This window comes from Urocampus carinirostris, chromosome 4, assembly GCF_059441175.1.
Source record: "Urocampus carinirostris isolate Australia breed hairy pipefish chromosome 4, RoL_Ucar_1.0, whole genome shotgun sequence".
NCBI lineage: Eukaryota > Metazoa > Chordata > Actinopteri > Syngnathiformes > Syngnathidae > Urocampus > Urocampus carinirostris.
Genome location: NC_142352.1, coordinates 36,102,625 through 36,123,259, shown reverse-complemented (window position 1 = coordinate 36,123,259; position 20,635 = coordinate 36,102,625). Strand labels below are relative to the sequence as shown.

Sequence of the window (20,635 nt, the reverse complement as noted above, 5' to 3'; positions counted from 1 at the left end):
AATTCATTTATATGGTCAAATATTTATTACAATATGCTTATCATCCAAATTTAATATTTTATTTAAATGTTGAATTATCCTCTTATTTATTTATTTCTGACTCACTTTTTAGCTGGGGTTTCATAGACCACTACCATCCATTAGATCCCACACTTATTTAATGCTTTTAAGATGCACTAAGAGCTCCACTAAGACTATCGTGCTGCCCCCGGAAGGGACCGTTGGCGCATATGTGGTAATATTAAATGTGAAAATGAACTAGTGAAGGCAAAAATTATGAGGTGTAGAGCTCCATGTGTACAAATATCGTGGACGAGTGAATGGTTTGTTGGCAGAGTGGAGGAAAAAAATAAACGCTTTTGCATGCACTAGATGGGCAGGATGTTAAGGTCAGAGAAAAGGCATAAAATACAGAATAGGCAGAAAACAAATTACTGTATTTTTACAACTATAACGCGCTCCTAAAAGCCTTTATTTTTTTCAAAAGCTGACCATGCGCCTTATATATGGATCAATATTGAGTCGCAAGATCTCGCTACTAAGGCAAGCAGCCGCCGACTAAAATCCCCCCCGTAGGCAAAGTAGCCCGCGTCGTATGCTGGGATGTATATACCGGCATTTCATTTCCTAACCAATGTGTCAATCATCATTTGAATCATCACTCTTGGTTATTCAGAGGTAAAGGAAGACGGTCCTTTCCAGCATTTGCAGGCTCGCAGAGGCTAAAGAATAACAATAATAATAATAAAGTAATTTTGGGACTAAACAGACAGCTAGCAACAAGCAACGTCCATCGATGCAGAGATGCTTCTCGACGGATTTTTCAGTTTCTTTTTCGGCATTATTGCGTGTTTTGAGTATGTAAATATTTTACACAGTTGGGTTTACTACAGGGCAGCATGGTAGCGCAGTGGTTAGCCTGTGTGCGGCACAATTCTGGGGTCATGAGAATGAACCTTCCCATGTGGAGTTTCCAAGTTCTCCCTGTGCTTGGGTGGGTTTCATCCGGGCACTCCGGTTTCCTCCCACATTCCATAAACATGCATGTCAGGTTAATTGGCTGGTCCAAATTGTCCCTAGGTGTGAGTGAGCGAGTGAGTTGTCTGTCTCTGTTTGCCCTGCGACTGGCTGGCAAACTGGCAGGGTGTCCCCTGCCCACTGTCCGAAGACAGGTGGGATGGGCTCTAGCACCCCCCGACCCTACTGAGGATAAGCGGTCCAGATAATGGATGGATGGATGGATTTACTACACTTACAGATGTAAGAGGACCATCGTTGCGTATTATTACTGAACGTGATGGCTGCAAGATGACTTTGTTTCAGACTGATCTTAATGTTTCTGTGATGAGTCTATTTTAGAATTAATTTCAATTCAATTCAAAGTGTTTATTGTCATATGGACAGTAAAGAACCACGTTTTCTGCACAATGAAATGTTTACTTTGCAGTCCACACGGTTGTCAGTGAAAAAGAAACTAAAAACTAAAAAATGGTTTTGTATTTTTTGAATCCCAAGAGTTTAACCTTCCTAATGATATGTGGAATGACGCATTTGAGTGATTGGTGACATCGTACAGACACCGTGTCCTTACGTGTCTGAGAGACGTATTTGCTTCTTTGCGAGCTGTCGGAATGTTAAGGGGTTAATAAGTTTGACTACACTATCTGACTGTTTTGTTGACATTGCCACTGTGGTGCCTTTTAAATTGGTCCACCTTATGTATGGAAAATATATGACAGAAAACTATTTTGGGGGGGCACGCCTTATAACCCAGTGCACATTATAGTCGTAAAGATACGGTATGTATACTTCATTGTGAAATTTGGATTTTGGAAAAAAGAATGGGTTCCACGCTGTGGCAATGGTCAAGAATGCTTGAGATAAAGACAAGGCTTAATGGGTAAAGCTCCTTGACAGACCGATACTCAAAAGATTGAGCAATGTCGTCATCCATCCTCATGGAATTCAGATTCAGAATATTTGTTGTCACTGTCATAGAGCAATTGGAAACTTGTTTGGAGCATACACTCATTTATTCACAGTTAAAATACACAGATCCCCAGAATTAAAATCCAGAATAAAACCCAAAACCCACAAATAACCGAATACAAACATTAAAAGTGCAGACTGGTACCATTAAAACTCATAATAAGCATAATTGAATGAGTCAATTTTAAAGTGCAATAGTGTCGGACTGTAATCATTGTTCACTCATGAACTTTTCTTTGTTTGGTCTCCTGTGAACTTAGATGAAGGCGTCACTCACCTCCACTAACGAAGCTAAATCCCTGCGATAAATTAGCCTTCTGCGCTACATTAAAAAAAATGGGTGGCTCTAACACACTGGTTATTTCCTGCAGTTTGGAACCCTGCCATGCTCCCATTAATTATTATAGGAGCTCCATCTGTGATTGTCCTTCAGTGGCATTAGCAGCTTATTGAATGCAGTCACGCATTCCTGAATCTTGGGTACGCATCTGTGCCGCCGTCCCCCACTGCCCTCCAAATGGATGAGCTTCAAAAAAGTTCACAAATGTAATACCTTTTTAGGACCCCACTGATAACACAAAAGGATAATAATGTATTAATTAAGTGTTTCATTTTTTGTCCGAGGCTCCGTATCGTATGACTCCACCAGAGGCTTGACAATCTAGTTGTGATTTGATCATCTGCACGGAATTAATTGAATCTCCTGTTTCATATATAAGAGAGGACATAATAGCCATCCACTTATCAAACTGGCAGCATAATTAACTGAAAGAGGAAAATGCTTCCAAGATAATGAACATTTGAATTTACCCACAAACTGGTTCTGATGATGATGATAGCTCCAGCTGCAAGTGTCTGTCTTTTGAAATCTGTCACGTCCTGATGGCAGTCTTGTATTAAATACCTGAAAGTAGAAATTGTGTCAAACGTTTCAAGCACAGTGGCGCTTAGAGGTGTGAGCTTAATTTTTTCTGTGGCTGTGCTCGTAATTTAAAGCACTTGTTTTTAAATTATCTTTATTGTATGAACCCAATACAGAACGACTAGTAACAGGCTCAATTTGAATTTGAATGAGTACTCAATTATATTGATTGTAGAAAGCAAAAAGCAGTGCATAATGGACCCCTGGTGTTAAAAGGAAAGGGGAAAATAAATTGTTTTTCAAATCCAGAGAATTTGAACAAAATATTGAGGAGCAAATGAAGTGTATATTAAATGCTTGGTAGGAGCTGCTCCAGTCTCATCCAGATAGAAACCAAAAATGCTGCTAAGGCATGGAAGACAGACTTTTCATTTGTTGGAACTAATGTTTATTGAACAATCTTGCACAGTCCACCATGAGACATTGTTCTGCCCGCAGACAAGATTGCTAATGCGCCACGCTCTACCGTGACCCCTCATTTTGCAGCAGACAAAGGTTCAAGCCCCCTTCTGGGGGGAATCAGAAGACCTTCCGGTCCTGCCTTGCTCAATCGTGTCAATGTTACATGAGTAATTATGACGTATTCAACTTCACGCCCTCTTATAGGGATTTGACTTTAAAAAACAATATGTGTTTTACTCGACTTAATTCAAACATTTTCAATTATTAGAAAACTACTTTCATTAAGAGAAAAAGCGATTGAGAAAACAATAAATGAGGCAGTTTTTTTGACGAATCTGGCCATGAAAGTTGAGCTTTAACGAGATCTTTGTCCACACATCAAGAAAGCCCCCACTTCCTGGTGTTGCTTCCTTTTTCCAGCAAATGAGTGTATGAAGGCATCCCTATATGGCAACTAAGCATAGCGAAATAGTGTGGTGATAGTCACAAGGCATGGGAAATTGGGAAAAAGAGCTTCAACAGAGCCTTTTCCTTTAAAAAAAAGATGACCATCTTCATAATTTGGTCAGAGAGGGATGACGTTTTGTGCACACGCAAGGTAATGCAATCGGCAAGGTGACTGATATAATTCAATCACTTCACCAGATAAATCGGTCGCTGAAAAGTTATTGCATAGTTCATGCATAAGTTCAGTGTTCTTGCAAAATATGTCATTTTGCAAGGAAAGTGCCCTTATGTTTATGGAAAGCACTGTTTCGATAGTGGAAGTATCACAAATGCAAAAAAATAAACCTCAAAATAAGTCATTATTCAAACAAGTAATTTCAAGAAACTTAGCAATGTTTAACTGCTGTTTATCGTACAATGGTAAAAGCTAGAAACATTATGTTCCCTTGAAACCTTTGTTTCTTACAAATGATGGGTGTTCAAGCTTTCTTTTGATATGCCCTATGCCTATATATCTACAGATCTAAATGTCATGTAGGCCATCAAAAATTAATCTAAAAGGCAAAAATTGGCTGGGACCCATTTATGACAAACATCTTTTTATTGAACGAGATAATAGCAATCATAAGGAGAAATTGTAGAAGCTGAATGCTTTCGAGATTCGCAAAGTAACGCACTAAAGAATGTAATACAGGATGGCTTTCACTAAACAGCCATTGAAGTTGGACAATAAAAGAGCAGATTTCCTCTTAGTCCTTACTGCTACGGCAAAGCACAGACGTTTAAGTCGGCTGGCACCACACTAGAGGACTTTACAGTTGATTGCGAGCCTGTTATTTTAAGCCAACAACTTGAGCACCCAAATGTGGGTTTTTTGGGGGGCCACAAGGAAGAATTAGTGAAGGCTGAGGCTGATGTTTGACCTTAGGGTCATTCCAACACACATCCTAGGATGATGATGGTCTGGATCAGTGGTGCTTGAATTTAAAAGTAAAAATTCTAAAATATGTTCAAGAATACTAATTTAATTTAAATGAGTAGTTTTATCTAAAGTTGCAGCCGGTGAGTGCCAACCAGCCACCAACTGAAGAGAGCAATGTTATCGCCACATCAGTTCAGGTCAATCTATATACTCTAATCCCACAAGTGTGCTGTTTTAATGAGTTTTTATTCATCAAAGCTCAATACAGTTCTGATGATTGATTACTTGACAAAGTCAGGTGACCGGGGTTAGAATTGAAAATAACTTACATGGCATCATACACGTTTACTAGAATTACTGAATTCCCTTTGGATCACACGTAGAAGAAGATGGTTTTACAATACATTTCCAACCTAACAATCAATTAAGGTTGTAATTCAGATTCAGATTCAGATTCAGATTCAGATCTACTTTATTGTCATTCTAGTACACGTGTATACAGAACGAAATGTCGATGCATCTGACCCCCACAGTTTCCTTGAATGTACAGATATAAATAATGTTGTATTGTATTTTGGCTACGTATAGTATTTTACCATAGTGCCGATAGTGCAAGAAGAGTAGCTAACCAGATGTGCAAAATGGGCAGTCAGGTTAACAAGTCAGGTACACAGTAACATTAACACTGTAACAATAACGCTGTAATTACAATAGTGCAGAGAGCAATGAGCAAGGAGTGGCAAGCTATAAAAAAAAAACTGCCAGTAGTGCAAAAAGTCAGATTAGCAGCCGTTTAGATTTAAGTTAACTATATGTTAGATTGACCATTTAACAGTCTAATGGCCAGGGGGACTAGACTATTGCGGAGCCTGGTGGTCCTGCATCGCACACTGCAGTACCTCTTCCCAGAGGCTAGCAGAGTGAACAGTCCATGATGGGGGTGAGAGGGGTCCCCGGTAATGTTTTTAGCATGGGATAGGCAGTGCTTCTGGCCAATGTCCTGAATGGAGGGAAGTGTAGTCCCGATTATTTTCTCTGCTGTCCTCGTTACCCTCCTCACACTACCCCAGTCGGTAGCGCTGCAGCCTCCACACCACACAGAGATACAGCTGGTCAGGATACTCTCTATGGTGCCCCTGTAGAATGTAATGAGGGAGGGTGGGGGCAGGTGGGCTCTCCTCATCCTCCGCAGGAAGTACAGGCGCTGCTGTGCCCTCTTAACCAGTGATGCAGTGTTCACGGACCAGGTGAGTTTGTTTGTAATGTGCACCCCTAGGAACTTGATACTGCTGACAACCTCCACAGCCTTGTTGTTGATGCAAAGTGGGGCATGGTTGGGCTGGTTTTTCCTAAAGTCGACAATGATCTCTTTAGTTTTGTCGACATTCAGGACCAGGCTGTTGTCCCTGCACCAGCCCACCAACTGCTCCACCTCCTCTCTGTAGGCCAGGTCGTTGTCATCCCTGATGAGGCCCACCACTGTTGTGTCGTCAGCATACTTCACGATGTGGTTTGTGGCGGACCTAGGGACGCAGTCGTGTGTCATCAAGGTGAACAGCAAGGGGCTTAGGACGCAGCCTTGGGGGGAGCCCGTGCTGAGGTAGATGACATCTGAACTGTTCTGACCTATCCGCACTGATTGGGGTCTGTCACAGAGGAAGTCCAGCAGCCAGTTCCGCAGGGGGGTGTTGAAACCCAGGAGTCTCATTTTGTCTACCAGATGTTGTGGGATGATGGTGTTGAATGCTGAACTGAAGTCCAGGAACAGCATCCGCACATGGGTGTTCTTCTCCTCTAGATGTGTCAGGCTCAGGTGAAGCGCAGAGGAGATGGCATCCCTGGTGGAGCGGTTTGTCCTGCAGGCAAACTGAAAGGGGTCGAATGAGGAGGGGAGACTGGAGGTGATGTGCTCTTTAACCAGTCTCTCAAAGCACTTCATTATGATAGGAGTCAGTGCAACGGGCCGGTAATCGTTGAGTGATAAGATCTGGGGTTTCTTTGGCACTGGGATGATGTTGGCAAAATTGAAGCATGATGGTACTTTGGCTTGGTCTAGCGAGGTGTTGAAAATGTCTGTTAGTACACAAGCCAGCTGATCGGCGCACTCCCTAAGTACCTGCCCTGGAATGTTGTCCGGGCCTGGAGCCCTCCTTGTGTTGACCCTTCTCAGGGTCTTCCTCACGTCAGATGAGTCCAGGTGGAGTGCTCTTTCGTCCTGATTTGGAACCGCTTTCGCTGCAGGGGTGCCGTTTTGTGCCTCGAACCTTCCAAAGAATTTGTTGAGGTCATTCAGAAAGTCCATGCTAGTGTTCTGCACTGGGGCGGTGGTTGGTTTGTAACTGGTGATGGCCTGAATGCCTTTCCACATATCCCTGGTGTTGGTTGTGCTGAGGAAACGTTCCTGGATTTTTTGACTGTGCGTTCGCTTTGCTAGTCTGATAGCCCGGTTCAGGTTAGCCCTCGCTGATAACAGCGCCTCCTTGTCACCAGATCTAAAGGCAAGGTTCCGTACTTTTAGTTGTTTTCGTATTTCAGCAGTCATCCAGGGCTTCTGATTGGCACGGGTGCATATAGTTTTGTTATTGCTGACGTCTTCTGCGCATTTACTGATGTAGGCTGACACAGAAATGGCGTACTCATCTATATTTATTTTGTTGTTGTAAGTGGCAGCCGATTTAAACATGTCCCAATCAGTGCAATCAAAGCAGTCCTGTAGTGCCTCCATTGCCCCCTCAGACCACACCCTCACCTGCTTCACTGTAGGTTCCACAAGAGATACATTTTTGTTTTAAAATATTATTATTATTTAGATCCACTTGTATAAACAGGCACTGTGATTAATATTTTATTTTGTGGAATATAAATTAGGTGGCATAATGAAAGAAATAGTGTTCATCAAAACCAAGAGAAAGGTTTTAGTCCTAAAAGGTATGTTTTAAACTGCGGTAAGCCACTAAACAAATTCGTTACAATTAAAGAAAAAAGAAAAAAGAATGAAACACACTTAGAAAATAACTAAAAACTGCTGTTCAAACATATTTTTCTTTTCAAATGTTTATTGATTCAAAAATAAAAACCCAGATACAACTTTATTACCATATATTTTTATTTTACATGCTTACATTTTGTAATATGTATTTAATCCAGTGACTTATATTTGTTCAAATACTTGCACCTGTAAAATTCGGTTCCTTCTTTAGTAATAATGAAATATATTAATACAGTAAATGTTTCTACTTCACGGGTGTATCGCAGGACGTTTCTGGAACGGAAACCCGCTAAAAACAAGGGATTACAGTGCCTTCCTTCGCAAACTGATTTGACTAAAATGTGCGCGTCTAGTACTGTAGTAAGTGTCTCAATATTAAGTTTTGTTAGTCAGTGAATGTAATTTATATTCATTTACATTGCTGTACTTTTAAACTATATGTATAGCTATGTCCTCAGCTAAAACCATTTTAGGTTTGTATGCAGTTTGTCCACATTATGGGTGCCACCAGGCTATACTTGCCCAAGACACACCACAGGAATTGGTGCCCCTTTGACTCTGGTGGTTAAGGGATCAAAACATGTTTTTATTATTTATTTATATTATTAATTATATTGTGCGGATTGGTTCCTAGTCTGCAGCTTACGTTGTCCATCAAAATACCCAATTGCAATTTGATACCGTGTTTTTATTTTCAGTTTCAAAGAAAGGCTGTTTTTCATCATAATATTGGGCATTTGCTACACTTGGTTGATATTTAATCATAAATAATAAATGATCAGGCATATTTTGTCCTAGGTATGTAAGTACAAAATCAGGTCAATTCTCATTTTGCCAAGCAAGTTTAAGACTCACCCTGACATGTAAAACCCTCGTTTGTCATCCATGGATTTTCAATCAGAGTTATATGCATGCATTTGTAAGATAAAGATTTGTCCATCTAAACATTTTAAAGATCAATACCTGTTTATTGTCATCCACAACTTGGAGCTTTATGTTTAATCGGCTGTTGTGCACTGAAGTTTGCAACCCAGCTCCACTCCAGGGAGCACTAGTGTGGTTTTTTCAATTCAACTCCAGCAGCTTTTTAGCTTCAGCCAAATGTAAATGTGTTAGAATGTATCTCCCCAGCTCTTATCTCCCCTTAGCAGGGGAAAAAAAGCCCAATTGGGCCGTGAACCATTGCTGATGTTATAACCCTGCACTCATCATTTAATGGCAGAAATACTGCGGCAAGTCACATCAGCACAATTTCATATGTTTTGCCACCCAGTTTGTTGGTGGAATGAGCAAAATAGGCAAAATATTTTCCTGCATGGAGCAAATAACACCTAGGGGCAGATCAGCTTAGCTGGAATTAATTTTATAGAATAGTAGAATTGTAAGTAGTTTACTTCCTTGCGAGCTCTAATCATCTTTGTGTTATAAAACTGGGTTTACCAGGGCATCTGTAACCACTTCCATTTATTTAATTGAAAAAATACATAAAGCTCACGTCATCTTATTATTTCCTCATCTTTAGTAAGCGTATACTGATTGCAAAATGAGTATCCCAGACACCCAGGCCTAATACCCCATTACCCATGCACCTATTAAACTTGATTGAGAGAGACACTTCAAAAACTGAAAAACCGTGTCCTGCGGAAATTATATTTTTGTACATTCTGATTCATTACATAACGTTTTTTAGCATGTACTTTCAGATTTGTTTAAAAGTGATGTTCTATCCTCCTGCCATCCTAAATATGTTTACATGCTTTCTGTTACTTCCCAACCATGGTAATAAGGTTGTATTGAACTTCATATTGTGGATTGTCCTCACACACCAAAATACTAAAAACAGGAAGTAAGCCCTGCCAACTCTTTTGTGGATCGCAGATGTCCACGTTGTGGCAAACATTTGACTGAAACAGCAAGTTGTTGTCACAGTATTTCTTCTTTACACCCCATGAATCCCTCTGTGCGAACATAACAGACTTTCCCTCTTGTTCTTCCTTCAACTCCACTGGGCCACTGGCCTCTAATTAGGAGCAGGACTGCTCGGTGGATGTTTTCTTTAACAAGGTGGTAGCAGCTGAATGAGAGCAACCCAGACAAGGAACAACATTAAAACCGTGACTCCTCAATCTGGGTCCTACAAATTTCTCGAGAAGGCTTTTACGCGAATTTCAAATTGCCTCCTGAGAAGCTATGAAGCTGTCATTTTCAAGATAGAATATATCAATCTGTGAGTACTTATAAAAATCCACATTGAGCTTGCATACAGAAAGTTATGTGTGGCCTTATCATTTTCTGGACATAGTTTATATTTTACATTGCTCATTATTGCACTAATCTATCACTGAAATGGGTGCACTTCTAAGTATGGCTAATTAATTGGAGGATCAAACCAATTCATGTAAAAATGAATTACAATGACTTGGAGAAAAATCTATCTGATAAATAGACTATAAATTGTTCGCCTATATATATATATATATATATATATATATATATATCATCTGTCATCTCATTAGCTGCACCGCTTATCCTCAGTAGGGTCGCGGGGGTGCTGGAGCCCATCCCAGCAATCATCGGGCAGTGGGCAGGGGACACCCTGAACTGGTTGCCAGCCAATTTGGTGCAGTGTTAAGATTGGCGTCCAATCACTACTTTAATCCAAAACAGAGTAAAACTGAGTCATATAATAAAAAACACGGAGAGATTGACACCACACCACAAATGATCAAGAAGATCCATGCAGCAATTAGCAATTTCAAATGTCTCACAATTTGACAGGACTTCCTGTTTTAAAGTTGCTCTAAAATATAAATGGGAAACAAATTAAGTTTACTTCATGTAACTTTTTCAGAACAATCAAAATATGGTTGTGAAATAGAATATTTAGACAAAACAAGTTTTTGGACCATTAGATGTTAATTTACATGTAAATAATAATAATCCCACTGGATGGACAGATTGAGGCTTTCAATAGAAAATATGATTGGTGTGTTTTACTTTATTTAATAATCATAATAATCATAATAGCAACACAATACTTTACTTTTATTATTTCTTAATTTCAGAGCTGCCATACATACAAACATCACATTTCAAAATCCATCCATCCACCCATTTTCTGCACTGCTTATAATCAGTAGGGTTGCATGGTATTTCAGAATGTAAAAAGAAAATTTCAGATTTAAAAAATGTGGTAGTATTTCGAAGTAGAAAATGGTTCTTTGACAAAAAGAAACCGCACAATAAGCCAGCGGTTGTGGCAGGTGTCCTACAGGTGGCACAATGCACAATAGATAATTAAGGAACAATCGATATTGTAAATACAAAAATGAGCATTTCTTGATTTATTAAATGTTTTAAATTCGCAATTTGTATTTAAAAAATGGATTATGTAATTTCTTATCAAAGACTCTAGTAAACTACAGAAGATTCATAGTAATTGGCAGCACAGTTATTTTAGCCAAAATGAATTTAATTTTTCTTTCAAGTGAATTGAAAACTGGATATATTGACTCGCTACATTCAACAAATTAAAGAAAAACGAAATATTCAAAGAAGTAGAGAAACACCTAGCAGGATCTAAAAACTACTGAAAAAGTTAATGTGACGAATTACAAGCAGCACTTGTATCAACAACAACAATAAATGATAACGGATGAAAGGCAAAATACCCCAAGGTGCAAAATGGAAGCAAAAATGATAAGACAGTGAGGCACATGTGGCTGGAGTGAGCTGATTGGCATTCACTGATGGCAGTACTGTGGACAAAAGTGTAAAACAGGGATACCCATTTTTTGTGAGGTCCACATAATTGTTTCCTTGTCTGATGAGGGCCGGGGTCAGTTTGTAGCATAAACAATGTGACGATTAGAGTGCCTCAATGGAAAATGTATTGTTTTTCAGAAAATCCCAATCCAATAACCCTTCTGGATTCTTCATGAAACCCAAAAAAAAAAATCAGAAATTAAATAGTAACAACACTATTTAAATGAAAAAAACAAAAACAGATTAATTGACCAACCACTGGACGACCAGTGGTATACATGACTCACGTAAAGGGGGTCAATTCCATCCCAATATCACACTATTATTTGTCATGGTGCCAGAGACAAATGTTAATTTAATTCTGCATCTCACCTGTTGCAATGACAGTAAATTATAAACACATTAGGTTATTTCAGGGTCTGTTCAATGCAGAATACATAGAATACAGAATACATATAGAATACATTACTTTCTATTCACAATTGTAATTTTAAGCACACTAGGCTATTTTGACGAATGTTCAATGCTCATACGATAAATTCTATTCTACACACAGTAGTAAATTTATGGGTATTGTAATAAGCGAAATGCACCATGAAATTAATATTTGTCTCTTACCGTGAATAAAAATAGTGTGATAATGAGATAAAACCTAATGCCTTTTCATATGTTATCTATACAACTGGTAATCCAGTGACAAGAGTTTGGCATTCTCACCCACGCGACCAATGTTTGAATCCATTTACAACCAAAGACTGCATCCAGAATTTGAGCTCTTTCTTAACTAAAAGAAAAAAAAAAAAAAAGAAATCCCGTCAAACTGTTGGTATTATTCAGGGGGCCAAACCGAATGTGAAGGCCGGCCGTATCTAGCCCACGAACCATAGTTTGGTGACCATGGGTCTAATATTAAAACCGAACACTTGGGATTATCATTTAAAGGCTTGTTTGTTTGCAATGAATTGTAATCATGGAAGTAATAGAAATGGAACAAACTTATTTGAGATAGTACTTAAATCAAATAAAATATTTTTCTTTTCTTTTCTTTTATACATGATACTACAATAGCAGAACAATATATTACTTGCAAAAGCAGTTTTGCTGAAAATCCTCATTGTGAAGAGTCCATGTAAAAGATGCCATATACACGTCAGTAAAAGTGAGAAAAGTGCATCCATTTGTTTTTAAAAAACAAACAAACAAACCTTTAGAACTGCAGCTTCATTATAGAACAAAGACATTTGCACAAAACCGAGCCGCCCTCGCTTGCCGATAGACACATTAGGTGTTTTTCATTTGGGAGAAGGAAAACAATTTAAGGGACCCAAATGATTTACCTCAGACTTGTTTTTGTTGTTTTTGCAGTGTGCAAGGGATATACGGTACACATTCAAGGCGATTAAAGCCATGTGATCATTTTAATTAGATCATTAGGCGAGAATTAAGATCTATGTTTGTTTCTCTCATTAACACCGACACCAAGCAGGCGCCAGGAAAGATTTGTGGATTTTATGCAGCATATTACCACCCTGTCCCATTTTTCGGGTTTCCTTTGTTTTTTTCTTTTTTGTTTTGGTTGTTTTTCAGTCCACCATCAGTCTTCCCTGCTCTGATATTCTATCAAGGTAAAAGACAATGCAGGTTAATCTCACACGTGCTCTCTTGTTTTGCAGGCTCTTTGGTACGACGGGAAACTGTGCGGCCTGCAGTAAACTGATCCCAGCTTTTGAGATGGTGATGAGAGCCAGAGATAATGTTTACCATTTGGACTGTTTTGCCTGTCAGCTTTGTAACCAGAGGTAAGCCACAGTGCAGAATTGTATTTCATACGTTTTATTTTTTTTATTTTTTTCATATTCGTTAATGTAGAATGGCCCCTTTTCATACGAGCTACTCTAGTTACCAGAAATTTGAGATAGGAGATGTCTTTCAAGCAAAATACTTGCCAAACCTAGGAGTGAAAATCCAAGTTACGAGAAATTTCTCACGCTACCACTAGAGACCGCCTCAGCTCATCCCAGTTAGCACAATCTTTTCCTGCCATACACCTGATCCCGCGCTATTTAATTGTGTTTTTTAAATCACATTTAACGTACCTTGTGCTCTCTAACTCCTCCACTACCACGCATTCACCTCTGTTAGAAAAGGCCAACGTTCTCCATGGCAAGTGCTCATAATCAACTTACATTTTATTAAGTTATTACTGTATGAATGTATTTACCTTTTCATTGTATTTTTTTTCAAGTTTTATTTAGTGAACAGGAAGATGTGTTTTATAGCTATTTAGGGTAAGCTCAGATGGTTTGGGGAGGTATGGAATATAATTTGTTTTCAGTTATTTCCTATAAGAAACATGGTATGAGAAACAAGATGGTACGTCTTATTAAATATATGGTTTAAATATTCATATTTTTACAATTATTTTCCCCCATTTCTATCAACATATTTTGTGTTTTTTGCATTTTTTGATATTCTCTTTATCTGAATTAGCTTTTCTCTCAGAAAAATAAAACTATTCTAAAAAAATAATTAGGAAAATTACTCCCAAAACCCAACATCCAATTCTGCTTTTCAGAGCAATTTGTTTTCGACTGATCTACGAGTGACGTGTGCAGATTAATCCATTGTAAGAAAAAAATTATTAAGAAATCTGAAACGATATCATTTCAACAACAAAATACTAGTTATGGTTTGAAAATGGATTCATTCATTTTCTTACCGCTTATCCTCATTAAGGATGAGGGGGTGCTGGAGCCCATCCCAGCAGACTTTGGGCTGTGGGTAGGGGACTGGTTGACAGACAATTGTCGGGTATACAGAGAAAGACATACATTTACCATTAATGTTGATTTAATTATGTAGCTAATTAAAATAAACACACAAAAATGGGTACAATGAAAAATATATATATTACTTAACATACTCTGGATTTTTACAAATATTAGATACAAAAGCACTAAAACCAATTAGGCGCAGTGCTTGATCATTGAAGACATGAATCAATGAATAAACCTCTGTCCATTTTTTAGGGTCAGGCAAATGAATAATGAATTAAAATCTAGTAAACATTTATTGTTCCTGTAAAACAAGAAACAACACATTAACAACAGTAGAAAAGGAAATAAAATAAATAATATGTTGTCCATGTTGTTAAGTATATTCAGTGGTACACGGCAATGTTTATAACGAAAGTACTTAAAAATCCTCGACTGTTTGAAATCAAACAGTTTTAACATCTGACGTTTGCTATTCAGATTGCGTGCATTTAATTTGAAATATGTTAGTCAGGTATCGTCTGGCATAACGCTCAACCTCTCCTTGAAAGCAAATTATAAACCAACTACATTTATGATTTTTGGTCAACAAAGTCGACTAATTGTTGCCGCCATACCTGCAATTCATGATTTTAGTACGGAAACCGGGGTTGGTAGCTGGAACTGAACCCAGGACCACTAAACTTTAGGGCAGACATGCTAAACAGTCATCTACGGTTTCAGAAGTTAGTAGTGGTAATAAAAGGGTTGAATTTTAAACAGCCTCCTAATTACTTTAAGTGTTACACCCTGGCAGGAATTTGTAGATCTGTAAATCTAAATTGTAAGGTCGCAGGAACATTAGCTCTTTTCAGGCAGCCTGGGCACAGGTGTGAAAAGCTCTTTTTTAGTTAGGAAACAAGAGGCAAATTGCGGTCAACACAAAGCCACTACAAAGAATACCTCATATCCCAGTCCTGCTTTTTTCTCTCCATTAGAATACTTTTGGTAATGGTGGCAGTCTGGGAGCAGAATGTCCTTTGCATGCTTGTCAGGGGTGCTGTGACCCTGTTCTCCTGCGCAGCACAAGCCCATTAACCTTGCACGGGACACATTCAGTTACCATAGTGAACACCTGCTGTAAGGGAATTATGACTGGACTCGCTCTCTCCCCTCTGGCTTGGCAGACACACTGTCACCTGGCACAGTAATAACCATTTGAACAGTGTGGCATCTAACCAAAGCCAACTTATGTTGTGCTCCCCTTGTCACCTTCAAGTCTGCTGGGGTGTCACATAAACCGGAATGTTGGTGCCGTTTTATAGTTTTGCTCAGGCATTCAAAAGATTTATGTAATAATTGACCACTAGAAATCGTGATATTGTGTACTGCAACCGAAAACTAGTGCTATAAAGCAGTGGTCTTTAACCACCAGGCCGCGAACACATGGTGTTACATTCTATCTCATCAACACACTAGTTTCACTCTCAGTGCCACGTTGTACAATGTACAATGTTGCACAACGTGGCCCTGTGAGTAAAAAAAGTATGATGACATAAAATCGAATGCCTTTTCCTATGTCATCATACCAGCAGGTCTAGTGAATACACATTGGATTTGGGCTCATTAGTATTATTGTTTTTGTTATTTTTACTAATATTATTATCATTACTAGTCGGGGCCATCAGAATATAGTCAGACATTACAGCAGATTGTGGTACTTAAAAGGTTGCAGACCACTGCTACTGTATAAAGCAAAAGGAAGAATACAAACAATAGCTTCAAAAGGATTAGACACTCCTGCTCTAAATAATACACACTTTTCCTTTAAGTTGTTGACTTGCGAGTGCAAACATGAGTTCCACATTAAGCACCTAATGATAGCACTTGGTACTCCGTGGGGCATCTTAGTTTTATAATAGCAATCGGTCTTTTTTTCAATGTTTCAATGCTCTTTTTACCATTAAAATAAATGTTCGTTTACAAAAATACTCGGCGGTATTGTTGTTTCCGGGGCTCAAGTCACATTTATTTCATATTAAAGCTGTTCCTGTAATTTATACAAAATACATATGTATCATTCAACACACATCTTCCTACGTTTGAGTCCACTGAAAACCAGAATAATTTGTCTGTGTTCAAATTGGCGTCTTTTTATGACACAATACAAATCATGCTAAAAATTAATGTTGTTTTCTACCCTAAGAAACTGATCTGTTAGTCTTCTTCTCTGCTAAAAATGTGTTTTTTAGACCTATGCCCAAACATTTCTACTCCTAAAGCTAAATTTCGAAATATTCTATGCCCAAAATATCTGTCCTATCTTTGTCTATTTCTACAGCATATAGTTACATGATTTTTCCAAAAAAGAGGGTTGTCTTTTCTGTGTGGGAAGCTAGCTCAATTGCCTTCTTTGCTGAAATTTTATGTCGTCCTCTTCTAAGCAAAAAACAAACTTTTTTCTTACATCCAAAAACGAGTGTCTTATTCTTTTAAAAAGAAAGCTAGCATTGCTGTTTCCTATATTACATAGGAAGCTTGTGTTGTCTATTTGCTAGCCAGAAACTAACTTTGTCTTCCTCGCCATAAAACAGCAGTCTTCTTGTCTGCCAGAAACTAGATTTCTCTTCTTTGCCAGTGTCATCTCCTAGACAGATAGTTAGCATTGTCTTTTGCCATTTCTACAATTAGCTATGCCTTCTTTTTCTTCATCATTTTTTTTCAGTTAGTTTGTTGTATTGTTAATTAAGCTTCAAAATATTGTTATTTAGTATGCTCCAGTTTGAATTGTGTATTTGTATTTTCTAAAAACCAATGATTGCTTTTTGACCTAGTTTGACCTATACTTAGGAGTTATCTATGTTTTAGATCATATTGTAGAGTGGATGACACCAACCATCAGGAGTCTGTGTAGCAATTATCAGTGTAGCTCTGTTGTTACCCTTTATTTGTACATGACCGAACTCAAACAGGAACAGCCTTTAGTTACTTTCACCATTTTCATGCTACACTAACAAAGAAGCAGCGATGAGCATGAGATTGTCCCCCCATTCCTTTTTCCTAATGTGTTCCACCCCGAACAGCTTTGCTAAAAGTAGGACAGAAGCTGTTAGACTTCGTGGGAAAAATTGATATGAGTTATTTGAACTTAGTTGGGTCTAGCCAACAGATACTTAAGAGAGAAAATATTTGACTACTACATTTTATAAGACACAACTCACTTTGAAGAAAAACATCCTTTAATAAACAACTGCTTGAAAACAGCAAAACAGCGTTAATCATCGTTTTTAAGTGGCATGAAATTATACAAAGCAATTAAATCAAAATAGCCGTGACACACTTACAACTCATATCCATAAAAAGAAGATAAAAAACGACATTACCCTAAAAAGATATTAATTATTATTTGGAATGAATGCAATTTGCTCTCAGTGTTAAAAGAATATTGGCTAAAGTAGATGTTGACTTACTTGTGACATTTACAGAATTGGATATTGACTAGGAATTTGTATTTGAGTTACCCAGAGTCATTAAATAGTTGTTGTCCGACTGTTACTTGCATATTTGTTCATTTTCAGATACATAAATTTAAAAAAAACACAGTTTTTTGGGGGGGGATTTGACACCTTCATACATGTTACTCCTCATAAGGATATTTCTTAGAACAACTAGAAATTCTCGTCAGTGTGTCATATCGCAACCAGCGAAAAATACTTTTGCCATGACCAGAGGAGGTAGCTTTTCACGGCATCTGTTCCTGTCGAGACAATTGTTACCATTGTGACGATTGAATGTCTTAATATGTTCAGACAGAGTTGAATAACGCAAGAAATGTAAATTCTAGTGGAATGCTGTGAACTTATTTAAAATGTGGCGAACCGATTTGTATCACGAACTCATTCATTTTCATAGAGCTCTGATCACAAATTTAGTAGGTAGCCTTGAAAAGCAAAAGTCTGTTTCAAAGCAATTGTGACTCTCAAAGTGAGATGAAAAGTATCAATTACACTTCCAAACATTTATTAGATTTCTAATGGCTTAATAATTTTAGATTGCAGTACAGGGAATGTTTGAAGTACATTTCATTTACTGGTAAAATAATTATTGGATTAATAAATGGGCTGAAAGTGTCAGACAAGATATTTTCCCAGTTGTGACAAGCTTGTTAGCTTTTGATTTGGCCGACCTTTGTCAGGCTTTTCTCGGAAAGTCCATCTTGAAAGTGGCTTTCACTGTAAATCTACAGCTAAATCTATATCTTATCCACCTTTGGTAATTGTGGGTTGCCAAAACCACAATTAAATCAACACAACCATATATTTGCTTTTGCAGATCACTACGGATATAGTTTGCCTGCTCTCGCTAATGCGATGTATCATCTTCGTCCTCTTCAGGTTTAGCATTACTTTGCTGCATTTCCTCACCTTAGCCAGTCATTGTTTACCAACTCGAATTTTGACTGGTTAAAGCAACAGCTTTATTCACACTTGTTACATGCCATGGGTCCTGCAGAACTGATAATGAAAGCTTCCAGGTAGATTTCTGACTCTCGCAACAAGTAATGGCTGAAGTGTGATTGATTAAATGCTTAAATATGATAACACTTATCTAGAAACAGCACAACCAGGGGGAAAGCAATGAAAGGAAGATGACAGACATTATGAAACTATCTAATGAATATTTATGGACAAATATTATTAACATGACATGATACAGATATGTTTAAGCCAGCAGAGAGGGGCTTGCAGTCCCTGATGGCGCACCAGTGCTCAAAAGTTGTGTATGAGTTAGCAGTATCGTTAGCACCGACCAGTTCATCATTACATACTGTATCTTGATAAATCACTGCTGCCCTATTATTGTGAGCCAGCCATAGTGACTCAAAGATCATTATTTTGATGGGAACATTTCATTACACTTGCTGATCAAGAGTCAGCGATTCAAAATCACACGCACGCACACTTAGTCACAGCGTGGGCACTAATCATCTCATGTTTATGTCTTTCAACAGGTTTTGCGTGGGTGACAAGTTTTTCCTTAAAAACAACATGATTTTGTGTCAAATGGACTATGAAGAGGGTCAGCTGAACGGGAGCTTCGAGTCGCAGGTCCAATAGTGGGGGGCCCGTCACCGTGGCAGCGCCAATCAGCTGCTTAACCCCGTGGATGTTCTGCTGCACTTGCAAAAAGACAAGCGTCCTTCTGCTTGCCTGCAATACTTTTTAAAAACCCCTTTATTAGTTCCTGAGGACTCTCTTGTAAATGTTTCGACTCTTTTGCCCTGCCCTCACCCCAACACTGAGCAGTTACAAATGTTGATGTACAGTTGTGCCTGCTTAGCTGAGCACTATGTTGCTTGTATGTTTTGTGAACTCCGTTTGCTTTCTTTAAGAAATGGTTCATTGGAGGGTATGTACAGTCTGTTTTTTCTGTATATATATATAAACTGGAACATTTATTTTATGAAATGTAATGCAATTTTATTACTAGTGTGAATTAAAGATTCTTAAATGTTCATAGTTATCCTTTTTTATGTTTTCCTCTTGTACCAAAACCAAAGTTGTTGGAGAGGGAGCTCAACACTTGATCGGATTGTGATCGTGTCTCCAAAAAGGCTACGATGTTGCAAGAGGAATCAGATTTGAGGCCCTTCTTGAAATCATGATGCTACAAAACATGTTTTGTTACATTTTACAGAGCTCTGAAGGAATTCGATAAATTGTTGAAAATGAACTGCTTCTTTATTTGGAATAAAAGAATGCTTCTCCAAACCGTGTTGTTGTGGTGAAAGAGGGAACCGAGTGGCTCTCAGAGATTGATGCTGAATCGGCCTGAATATTGAAAAACAAAGAAAATGCATTACACGGAGGAATAAAGGTTAAGTGCCTCCAAACTGAGTTTCAGAAGTTTGCAAATGTCTTAGGCCTTCTATTGTTAAGAAAGGATATGAAGTATCGGGCTTTTGCCAGGCTTTAATTCAAGATGTTGGGAGCCCTTGTATGATCAGGTCTTAAGTTTGGTGCTCAGTGTCTGCTGCCCTCTAAGGGCCATTTTTAAAAAAAGATTCTAATTCATTGTTAATTTAGATTAATATAATGTTAAAATTAAGTAAGAAAATGTGTGTGTGTGTTTTTTTTTAAATATTTAATTGCTTTTGGGGGGTTACACTACTGGCATGGTATGGATAACTACTCAAGAGATGCACATACCATATATATATATATATATATATATATATATATAATGTAGAAACACACACACACACACATATATATATATATATATATATATATATATATATATATATATATATATATATATATATATATATATATATACATATATATATGTGTGTGTGTGTGTTTGTGTATGTGTTCCTGTGTGTGTAACTGTGTGTATACTATTTATATAATTGTATCTTATATTTATATCTTTTATCCAAAAGA

At 38.0% G+C, this 20,635-nt stretch overlaps 1 protein-coding gene across 2 annotated transcripts in view; it reads left to right on the top strand.

The window, feature by feature from the left end:
- lmo1 (LIM domain only 1) overlaps positions 1-19,960 on the top strand; it is a 64,673-nt gene extending 44,713 nt beyond the window's left edge. For both annotated transcript variants that reach the window (XM_088334385.1, XM_088334386.1), the window contains exons 3-4: positions 13,110-13,235; positions 19,201-19,960. In XM_088334385.1, the coding sequence (XP_088190511.1) occupies positions 13,110-13,235; positions 19,201-19,306 (232 nt within the window). In that variant the 3' untranslated portion in view covers positions 19,307-19,960. The remainder of the gene's footprint in view (positions 1-13,109; positions 13,236-19,200) is intronic.
- The last annotated feature ends 675 nt before the right edge of the window (positions 19,961-20,635 follow it).